The following is a 12104-nucleotide window of genomic DNA, read 5'->3' on the forward strand; positions in this document are numbered from 1 at the left end:
TTTTTAGGAGCTAATATGTACAATGGCAAAAATGAAAACTAGAATTACCTCATAATAAACTTAATAAAGTATGCAAGAACTTTATGTAGAAAATTTGAACTTTTTTGAAAGACATTTAAAAAGTTCTTAAAAATAGGAGATCCATGTTAAATGCCTAGGAAGTCTCATTTTTATAAAGATGTTGGATTTCTCCAAATTGATCTGTGTAGATTCAGTGTCTTTCTAATCAGACTCTCAACAGGGTTTGTTCATGCAACTTGACAAGCTAATACTAAAAGTGATGTAAAAGCATAAGGGCCTAAGAATAATTCCAGGTACTCCTGATGAAGACAAGAAACAGTGCTGGGGATCAGGAGAGGAATTCACACTATTTGATATTAAGATTTATTATCAATAAAGCTCAGGAAATCAACCCAGTGTTTAATGACTGATAAGTCAATGGGATAAAATAACTCAGGGAGGCCTATATGTGACAGAGCTGGCATTACAGATTAGTGGGGTCCTTTGAGTGAATTTTCAATTGGTTATTTATTTGGGAAAGAATAAAGTGGGTTCCTAACTGATGCTATACACAAAGTCAATGCCTATAATATTGAGGATTTTTTTAAATTAAGTTTATTAAGCAGCATTTATGTACTCTATTTTTATAAAAAGAAATAATAATATATGTGTAATTATATGTCATTAAAAAGACCTGAAGGATATCAAAAAGTCAAGGTGACAAAGTTACTGTCTCTAGGTGATGAGATTGTTGATGATTTAACTTTCTTTTTATATCTTTTTGTTTTTGTCTAATATTTTTATATACATTGAGCATTGCATATATTACTTTTAATTAGGAAAAATTTTTTTCACTTTGAATTTCTTTCCTTAACTATTCTTGCTTATTTGTTCTTATAGATTAATTTTAGAATTATTTTTGGAAATTTCCAAACTGCTTCCTCCCCTCCCAAAAAACATTTTCATGTGATTTTGATTGGAATTGTCTGGCACATAATAAGCACTCAGTACATGTTTGTTAAATAAATAAATATGGGAACAATTCACATCTTTATAACAGTTTGCCCTTCTAACCAAGAACATGGTATGTTACTAACCCTTTTTAAGTCCTATTTTTATTAATATGTTTCGTGATTTTTAAAAATATATATATAAATCTCACACATTCATACAATTTTTTCTAAAATAGTATAATCTTTCTATTCCCCCTGCATTAAGTCAAACCCTTAACTGTATATCTTTAATGTCAAGTCTTAGAAATATCAGAAAGATGATTTAAATATAGATAAACATGTCCTGTGTAGTGAAGTTAAGGACCTGGGCTTAAATGACCAGATTGACACTGACTACCTATCTTCAAGTATTTGGTAGTAGCCAGTCAGTGTTCCTTTAGCTCTTCCTAAGACAGAATACAAGAAAATGAACTTCAACTAAAGTGTGAGGAATTTAGATTACAGATTGCAAACTGGCAGTGAGAAGCTGAAAGGTCCCTCAGAAATATTTTATTTGGACTGCATGGCATATTTTTAAAATTTGAATATATTGCTAATTTAAAATTTGGAAGATTTCACATAAAAATCTAGATGTCTTAACTTGTCTGGAAAGACCTACTAAAATCTGGCACCCTATGCCCTAGTTTTCAGTGGCAGCTGATAGCTGGAGTTCAGTAGCCACCATCCCCTTTAAACTCAGGTGTGCGCTTTCTCCAGTTTTCCAGTCAGGAACCAGCCCTTTCCTGTTTCCTATCTTGCCACTTAAGCATTATGTTTGCATCCTTAATTCAGATGGTAAAGGAAAAACTGAGTTGCACATGGGTAGGTATGGCATCTTCTTATTTGGCATTTCAGTATTATTTTAAAAATATGATTTAAATAAATATGGCTCCGGCTCACCAGTGGGAAGTGGACCAGATGATTTCTCAAAGATCTTTCTTGTCCTCTGATTCAACGATCCTGTTAGAATAGTCCAGTGGTTCATGAACACTTTTTCATCGTACATGGTTGGAGAATCTCAGAGTTGGAATGAATGCCCCTCCCCCGCCCAGCACACCCCACTTCCCCCGCCCTTGCCGGGCAAGATAGGGAGGCCATGGGAGATTTGCTTCATCTGGCATTCCTTGTCTTAGGAACAGGAAGTTTGAAAGCTGTTGCGGAGGGATCTGCTTAAACAGCTAGCAGTTCAAAAAAAAAAAAAAAAAAAACCCAGCTACCTCATCTAGAAGATGTATTAAAAATCTGTTTCTTTTATGCATAGTTATTTAAAGGTGAGTAAAGGGTTTCGTAGAGACTTTTTTATAAGTACACAGTATTATATCATTCCTATCATTATGCATGGTCTGGCAGAGTTATGATTATGGGAACCATTGTTTTGAATATTATTTCATCTGTGCTTGCCTATGATCTAAACATGGCTTTCATATTTAATGTTAAGGGCATATTTTTACAAACAAAAAAAATCTGAAGTGGCAATTTCTGAATTTGTTTTATTCTAATTTTTGTCTTCCCTGAGAAGCTTTCTTATTCTGTGTTAACAATCTGATGGATCCTATAGATAATAAAATTAATATCATATGTGGCTAATGGTCAAATTACCTACAAAGTCAATTAGGAGACAGGTATTTTTTTTTATGGAATGAGCGAACAAACAAAATTGAAACAGACTTATAGATACGGACAACATTTTCATGGTTGCCAGTTGGGAAATGGGTTGGGAGTATAGGTAAATGCGGGAAGTGATTAAGAGGTACAAATCGGCAGTTACAAAATAGTCATAAGGATGTAAAGTATAGCATAGGGAGTATAGTCAATAATATTATAATAACTATGTATGATGTCAGATAGGTACTAGATTTATTGGAGTAATTACTTCGTAAGTTATACAAATGTCTAATCACTATGTTGTACACCCGAAACTATTATAATATGGTATGTCAACTGTAATTGAAAAATAAAAAATTATTTTTTAAAAATATGTTTTCTTCTAAGTAAATTTGGCCTCAAGTTATTATTTTGTTTACAGTTTTATTTTGTTTTGTTTTGTTTTTATCACGGAGCTAACCAGTTTGCCCCATTTGTTTTGGCATCAAATAGACATAGCTTTATTGTGACTCAGAGTCCAGTACTGTCCTTATTTAAGGACATGAAATGGTATCTCAAGGGAACCTTTTTGGAGTCTCTGAATGTTTTCAGTAATAAGTGAAATTTTTGCCCAGGACCAAATATTCCACTTAGCCACCCAAATTGTTTCCCAGTTGTGGTCTTAGACTGGGATCCTGTGTGTGTATTCTTAAACTTATGACAGGACTCTTGTTTTTTGGTTCCCACAGAACAACCCTCTTCTCCAATGCCACCCAACACCAGCAATGGGGAAGGTCACACTTAGGCCTATAATGTGTCAAAGGACCCCATCAAGGCTTTTCCAAAAGCCCTGTCTCACGCTTAGTCTCTGTTTATGTTCTAAGCGATGGACTCGAACTTGTCATTTCTTTACCCTTGACCTCCTGAGAAGGACAGGTACAACTTTCCAAATGGGTGCTTTCTAAAAGTAATGGCTTATAACTTTGTTTTTCTGGAACAAAATACCTTTAAAACACACGTATTATCCATCTTTTAAATACTTTACATGTTCCCGGTCTAGTGTAGCATACAAGACACTGTCAGTATTCAGTAGATGTCAGCCCCTTCCGTCCTACCCTTTTGTTGAATCTCACCCAAGTCTTCAGGTGGAGAATGAGAACTGACTCATGACCTCAGACTGGAATCAGCTACAAGTCTGAACTAGCACGCAGTATGGCGCTGCTTCTAGGTCAGCACATAGTCATCTGATTGTCACCAGGTACCCTTTCTTAAAACAAGTATGAGACCCCTATCAACCTGCATAGGTTAGCTTACCTTTGCTAAAAATTTTAGCATCTGTAAATTTAAGATTTGATTTCTTTGAAATTATATTTAGGTCTAAATCTTGAAGTCATTTGGTTCCAGACTTTGAATTGTAATTATAGATTCAGTTTGAACCTACAGGGGGAAGCAGCAGTTAAAGAAGTCATCAAAATTAATAAATGGCTGGCATTTGAAAAGAGGATGTGGGTTAAAAATTTGTATTTAGGCAATTGAGATTTAGAACATGTATATTCAAATCCCAAAGGGGGGTCAGTTATCAAGAAAACCAGCCTGATCTCTTGAAAAGTCAGAGTTATTTAAAAAGAAAGAGGTAGGGGATTATTTTACATTACAGGAGGTATAAGAGATATAACCACATGCATTGCAGGATCTTGGTTCAGTCTTAGTTCAGTAGGGAAATCAGCAATATACATTTTGGAGACAGTGAGAAATTTGAATATGCACTAGTTATTTGAACAATAATGTCATGCTCAGTTGTGATCATAGTATTTTGGTGATGTAGGAGAATATCCTTATTAGGGGGAATCTGTGCTTTCATATTTAAGAGTAAAGTATCATGATGTCTAATTTTCTTGAAATAGTTTATCAAATAGGTATATGAAATATGACAAAATATTAACCATTATTATGCTTACATGGTGGGTTTTGGAGTTATTCATGGCACTATTTTTCTACTTTTCTGGATGTTTTAAATTTTTCATGATAGTGAATGGTGATACTAATGAAGAAGTCATCTCAGGGTGAGAAGTACTGTAGGACATAGCAGGTCTTCCTGAGCCTGCCTTGTGTTTTGGGAGAAGGCTTTGCTGGAGGAGAACCCTGGGGTGGTGGGCGGAGTCCACTGGGAAGTGGTGCTTACGCCAGGACATCCGGATGGCTCAGCAGGCCACTGGGAGGCATTTTCCCAGGCTCCCCAAGAATGGCCTCATAATAGCCATGGGAGAGGGCTTTCCACTGTGGTGCACCATACCACACAGACTCCCCTTGGTAGTCTTGGGGAAGCTCAAGTCACCTTGGCAAACAAATGAAGCTGAATAGTTTTATAGCAAAATCTTCTGCATATAAGATATTTTGCTTTCACTGTCTTGGGACTGTGAAGTAAAACAACCCAAGTAAATGACCACTCCCTTAAAAAGTATTACTCATTGGAGTATGGTATGACTTAAAACTAATCTACTGCCTTGCTAAGCCAGGATGGAATTTGTTCAGCTCATTTGATTTTTTTTGCTGTTGTTGTTTTTCTCTTTCTATTCATGAAGTCTCTGAGTTTCTAATAAAGCCATTTTGGAGCAGTTTATTTTATACAGGATATGAAATAAAATAGTGACAGAACTCTGGTTTGTCCTTATAACATGAACCACCCTTTTTTTCTCTCATAAATATTACTCAGAGAAATATTATTGGAGGTTAATGTTCTTTGGTGAACAATCAAGTGAGCCAGAAGAAAATTAACATGGTAACAGGTCATCATTTTGGGCTTTATTGTGTGTTGGGAGGTTGTCTGTAGAACGGTAGAGAGAAGCAGCTCTTTACAAGTTACAGAATGCAGAAGGCATAGAGCCTGTAGACTTTTGGAGCTGCTTTGAGGCCATGGAAGAAGATGGACTCTTGCTAGTAATGGATATCTCCTGACATCAGCAATGCAAAAATATAAATTATTTCTAGAAATACACATACCCGAAGATTCCTGGTGGAAAAATGCTTCTACTACAAAGCTGTCCTCTCCCTAACTCCAGTCTCTTCCTGTGTCTAGACAGTCTTTTCAGATTTAGGACCACAATAACTAGCAAGAAAACAGACGTACTTAAATGTGATTTACAAGTGCCTTGAAATCTCCCAATACCACTGTCAACTAGTTTTTAAATGAGAAGGTTATCATCACTTTATGATTTCTATTCTGTTTCCCAGCCCCCAACCACCACCAGCCCCCTACTCTCCTACTGACTTAGATCAGTGCATTTAGAACACCAGTGTAGGAAGCTGGGATCTGATTCCCCTAGAAGGGAAAGCAAAGGGCCTCCTGAATTCTTTGCCAAGTTGCTATTTAGCTTTAGAGAATAGTGGTGCTTTGCTTTAGCCCTGGATAAGTACAAAATCTCAGTGACCTGCTGAACCCTGTGAAGTTGCTTTCATTAAAGAGCAAAGCTAAGAATGTAGTCTTTATCACTGCCTATTATCTATGGATAAGTGAAATATATCTCACTAAGCATTTCAGTTCAGTATATTTCATCACCAGTGATTTTTCTTTGTTTTTATATCAAAATTAGTTTGCCATAAGAACTAACACAAGTACCTTTTGTGTTTAATCTCTCTTTAAGTTTCTCTTTAAACAAATTTTCTATGGCCAGTGGAATTTGGACTAAGCAGGTGCAAATCTTTTTTTATATGTTAAACTTGCCATTTCTCTTGTAGGTGCCACCAGGCAGGGTTTTCCATTGAAACCATAACAAGACACAAGTTTAGTAATGATTCCCTTTAACATAATCCCATGCTGGGGGTGGAGAGTACAGGGAAAAAGATTTTAATAAACTCAGTTCTCCTAGTCATTCTAGTAATAAATCACCTAGTTAGAATTTGCCTTATACCGCTTTATTTTTCTGTAGGAGAAGGTGTCATATTGAGTCTTTATTGTTTAGCTGACCACGTAGGATTTAGTTATCATTCGAGTGGTATCTCCAGATACCAGGCTTCCTGAACTCAGAGCTGTAGCTTTCACAGTCAACTTTAGATTTAGCACCTTCCTAATAACAATATTTATTGCTGGAGATTTTGTACAGGGAAAATATTTTTGAAATTTTGAATGTGTCATATGAATCTTAATCAACGAGAACTGTAAGTGTTAAGTACGTTCTTCCAGCAGAGGCAGAATGACGTAGATATTGCATTTTTTTGTTGTTGTTCAGTCCTTTGGAAGACTCACATTATAGATCATTATTTTGAAAATCGCTTTAAAAATTTTCTATGTGTGTTTGTGAAGCCCAAATTATTAAGGACCCCTTGCTTAAAGTCCCCCTCCCCCCAGCAGTAGGACAAATAAACAGATGTGGAAGACACTTCCACTCTCTCAGTGACCTAAGGAATGAAATATTTGTTTAAAAGCACTCAGAATAATGCCAACATTGTGCATATTTTGACATGTTAAGCAGAAGAAAGCCACATGACCAAAATGCAATCTGTTTCAAGTGTGCTAGGAAAAAATTCATCTCAGTAAATCTGGAGATTATCATATCATAGATGTCAGTGTTATTTTGCAATCTCTGTGACTAAAGCAATTGTGCTGTCAGAGCCATAGTTTGTGTAGACAGAACATCAAGTCTGTGGTCACTGATGTTCTGTATCTTGTGACAGGAGTGTCAGAAGGATACTGAACGTGAAAGTGGAAACTTCTTTGTGTTCTTTATTTAAATATGAGTTATTTCAGGACAATCATAGTCATGAACTTTGGAGTCTGATGGTCTTGAAGACCACCTCTCGCAACTCTTGGCCCCTCCAATTTCATGGATAAAATACTCTCTCTAAGGGTGTTTTAGAATTTGGGGACCCTCACCCCTCTTTGGCTGGCCTTTCATTTCTGGTTCTTCCACCAAGTGTTTGACTGTGTTAACAGGATCATTTTTACTTAATCTTTCAGGAAAATCATCAACAAAGTAGTTTATACCTGGAGTGGGGCTGAAAGGGAAGGAAGGAGGGAGGGTGAAGGAAGGAAGTAACTATGTTGGTACTTTCTGTGAGTCACCTGAAATTCTGTTGCCCCCTGTAAGATGAATGGTAATGTCTCCATTTTCATAGATAAAATGTACTCCTTGGAACCAGTCTTCCTTAACGTTATGTTTGTGAGATGTATTTCTGATAATGCCTGTAGTTGTAGCTCATTAATTTTTAGGGGTAGTTTAGTATTTCACTGTGTAACTATATCTCACCCTCTTTTTTAATAAAAAAAAAATTCTGTTGATGGATATTTACACGGATCTCAGATTGGGACTATTAGGAAAAGCATTATTACGAATACTGTATATCCATGCTTAAGTTCTGCTTTAGATATTCAAGCAGCTTTTGGAAGTGGCTATACCAATTTGCGTTTCTGCCAGCAGGGTAAGAGAATTCCAATATGCCCACATTCTTGCTAACAGTTGGTACTCTTGGTCTTTTTATTTAGGCCACTCTGGTGAATTGGAGAATCTCCTCCCTTCCTTCTGCCCTTCTTCCTTCCCTGCCTCCCGCCCTCCCTTTCTCTCTCTTTTTTTCTCTTCCTCCCTTCCTCCAACCAACTCTCTCTCGCTCTCTCTCCCTCCTTTCCTCCCTTCTTCCTTCCTTCCTTCCTTCCTTCCTTGGCTCATGTCATTCCTTTTCATCTTATTCTATGTAATAGCTTTATTGTACTTGAGTTAAATAACTTATGTACAGGCAAAATACACACATCTTCAGGTAGGTATTAAACAAGTCTTTTCGTGAGCTCCTAAGTAATGCCTATCAGAAGGTGGCCAAGGTCTGTGTACCAGCTCAACCTGAATTAATGATCCCACGTGAAGGGCTTGGTTTTCAAGCCTCTTTGTTGGACCTCCTTATTTAGTCCATTTGACAGATGAAGTGACGGAGTCTCTTCAGAAACTAGAGACCATCCCAGGTGCTATGGCCAGGCCTCCTGGAAGAGCCAAGATTGTAATATTCACCCCTTCCTCTCAAGCGAGGCCCTCTCTTGATTCTTTTACTGTTTTATTTGCGAAGTAATTATCGAATGCCTACTGGATGGCAGGCCCTGACTAGGCTCATAGGATTCACTGGCAAACAAGCTTGTAACCTAATGAATGATGTCTTCTTTTACTTTATAGGTTATGGCTTTCAAATCACAGCCTATTTCCTCAAGAGAGGGATTCGCCTTCGCTGCTTTGGGGGCTCACACAGTCCTGGTAAGAAACTGGTTTCTTGGGTTGTGAGGCATTTTGCACAATTAGCTTGCCTTGGAGAGGGATGAGAATAAAGGAATGAAGATTGCTACCTGCTTCATTGCCTTCATGATATTGAAGTACTAAGTGAGAGTATTTCTGAACATTTGTGATTTTTTTTTAAATGTTCAGTTTCTTGCCTACCTGAGAACAGTGAGCTGGGTCAGACTATGCCGTACTTTCTTGCTGTATTGCAGCAATTTCATTGAACTTCCATAGTGACTCAACAGACAGTTAAAAGTTAAACTATGAATCACTTCATCATTGTGCACACGGAGGCCCTGGGAAACGGAGCAAGTGTGTGCACGACAAAATGCTTTCCCAGCCCATAGCCGTCAGAGCCCTTCTTAGGTGTGTGATGAGGCCAGCTTCCCCTCTCATTTCCCCAGGTCAAGATGTCCACTGAGGAAATGATGTCAAACACGTCCAGCCAACAACAATAAAGTCAGATGCTCATGATCGTTCTCCAAGTTGATCTGAGCGTTGGAAAGAAAATGTAGCTCAACTTTCTTGGATGATTTTAGTATATAAGTTATGAAACAGGGACTTTAAAAATTAACTGTATGGAGGTTTGCTCTTAGAATCTTCACAATTATCTGCACTTTCTTAACTTTAAGTGTCACTTGAATATATTACTCTTTTAATGAGGGCTTTCCACTTTATTCAAATCTTAGCAAAATAAGTCAGTTAGCGTTATATCTGTTAAAATGCAGCCTAGCTACCCTTCGTGGTAGGGATTTTAGGTTGTCGCCTAAACCTTTACATTATTTAAATATTAAAATGATACATATCTCAATTATGATCTAAGCAAAGTAAAGGGGTACAGAAGTTGATTTCTGTTTCTACAATATAGTGTTCAGAATCTGCCATTCTAGCATTCTTATTTTTCAGAGGAAGAAATGGAAGAACAAAACAGAGGGATTATTTGATAGACTGGATTAACTTTGAGTTCTAGTTCTGATCCACTAATAATTGATAGAACCGATAATTTTGAATTTTAATTCTAATCTACCAACAAGTTGTTTTTCAATGTTGTGATATTTTTTTTAGGGGGGAAGGATGGCAAATAAGGAATTCTGTGACTCATTTCTCTTTCCATAAAGCGGGAAGAAGACTACTTACCACTTGTTTCAATAAGATTTTTTAAAAATTAATGAATAATTATTAACCACTTTGATAATTTCGGTTTTCTGGCTTTTCAAAGTCTACTCATGGTCACCTGGCCAGTTGCAACATCCATGAGGGGGTCAAAGTTTAAACACACTCAAGCTCCCTCAAGTGGGGGTTTCTACATGAGGAAGATTTACGGAGGTAAGACCAGAACGATAGGTTAGGTCCAAGTCATGGAGGGCTTTGAATATTTGTGTAGTATGTGGTGGGCACTGAGGAGCCACGATAGGATTTTGAGCATAGTAAGCAGAGCTGTTTAGAACTGTTAACCTGTTTGCACTTAGTAGAATAAATTGGAATAGGCAAGAGTTACCACCAAGGAGACGGCAGTGGTCCAGGTGAAAGGTAAGGAGAGAGCTCTTACTGGAACATCAACACATTATGCCTTTGGTATAATTTAACCTAGTCAGTGTTATAAGGTGTTAACTGTGTGTGCACTGTGTTCTGAGTGTATCAGATTGCGAAACGCTACTGCCTCAGTCAGTGCCCTCATGTCATTCCTGGTTGGAAATTTGCGATATATGTAATTATGTGATTCGTAATATCTGTCTTTTAAAAAATGGTCACATCTAAGAAGGAAGTTTTCTTTTAGAAAAATGGCTTTATTTCTGTTATAAATATGATACTTGTGTTTTATAAAAATATTCAAGCAATACAACCAAGTGTAGAGAAGGGAGAAGACTCTCGTCACCCACCCAGAAAATACACTGTTAGCATCAGCTAAACATCACTCCACAGATAAGGTGGGTGGATGGATGGATGGACAAACAATCAGATGGGAGAAGTAGAGATACAGATGGTATTTATCATGTTGTTTTCCTTTCTTCGAAAGTTAAGGGGTTCAGGTCTGTGATTCATTCAGCCTTCCCCACCCTAAAGTCAGTGGTTTTGCTTTAAGAAGTTGTAATAGATTACTGTGACTGTGGTGTAGTTATATCTTCTTTACTATTGCATATTTAATCACTTCCTTAATAATTTGCATTGGTTCCTAATTAATGAAACTTCTGTTTCATAGCTTGATTCAGATTGAGAGTTTGCCTTCCATTTCACGGGACCTCTCTAAGACCAGTTGACCAAGGATATGATAGGCAAACTAATAAGAAAATGAAAAAGCAAAATTTGAAAATTTTATCTAATATTATTCTTCTTCCTGTGTAAGTCTGTACATTCATTAGAAAATGTTAATCCTGTTTCCCAAATGTGAGTTCTGAACAGAAAACAGCAAACCGACACAGAGGGAGTGCTGCAAAGGCCCTGCCTAGGGGTTTCATGTGATATAATGATCCAGGGGCTCAGGTGGACCAATTTGCAGCCTTCTCAGCTCTCCCTAGAGCTTTGTGCTTGCCCCACCCTATTGATGGCAAACACTGCAAGGAGCAAAGGGGAGGGGAGAGGAGACATCTGTCTCATACATTCATGCTTATTGATGTAACTTAAAAACCTGGGACCAAGCCTTTCTGCGTTCTTTGGTTTTCGATGCTTTCAGTGACTTGATTTTCTTCATTTTGTATAGAACTCCGTGTATTCCCTGACAGATTTGTGGTCTGTGTAAGTCAGCTCGTATTCAATCGTGATCTTTTGGCAAAGAAGAATGAAGAATTGGTATGTATGAAAAAAATCTATAAACAAATCTGCTTAAATATTGAGTTATTGTAAAAAACAGAAAAAAAAAAATTTCTGTTGTCATTTAGCTGTTGAGCACTTAATACATGTCTTAAGGAACCAAAAGTGTCCTACCTATTTTGATAATATTGATCAAGTGATGTAGAGTTTTTTTTAAGATCCCTCGAAAATTTAGTTTGATCAGCAGTATCTTTTCCATATGAATTTTAAATGAGAAAGCAACATTTTACAAAAACTGCGATGACGCTTATGATAGTATTTAAATGGAATAAAGTGAAGTCTTTAAATGAAAAGAAGCAAAATCCACATATTTCCACTGGATGCTTTCATTGGGGTCAGTGGCTTTTGAATTTTATTCCGTGGTGAATCACTGACATTTTCATGAGAACCAGTACTTTTCCCTAGCGTGTTATTTCTTAGCTGATAGGGTTCATTTTCTTTGTCTCTTTTCTCATGCTAAGTCTTAAGC

The 12104-nt window shown here is 37.1% G+C and overlaps 1 protein-coding gene across 4 annotated transcripts in view; it reads left to right on the forward strand.

Annotated features, from left to right (window-relative positions):
• SLX4IP (SLX4 interacting protein) overlaps positions 1-12104 on the forward strand; it is a 189559-nt gene that overhangs the window by 151240 nt on the left and 26215 nt on the right. For all 4 annotated transcript variants that reach the window (XM_023537415.1, XM_023537412.1, XM_011370243.2 and 1 more), the window contains 2 exons: positions 8729-8806; positions 11526-11614. In XM_023537415.1, the coding sequence (XP_023393183.1) occupies positions 8729-8806; positions 11526-11614 (167 nt within the window). The remainder of the gene's footprint in view (positions 1-8728; positions 8807-11525; positions 11615-12104) is intronic.

Source organism: Pteropus vampyrus, unplaced genomic scaffold, assembly GCF_000151845.1.
Source record: "Pteropus vampyrus isolate Shadow unplaced genomic scaffold, Pvam_2.0 Scaffold7, whole genome shotgun sequence".
Lineage (NCBI taxonomy): Eukaryota > Metazoa > Chordata > Mammalia > Chiroptera > Pteropodidae > Pteropus > Pteropus vampyrus.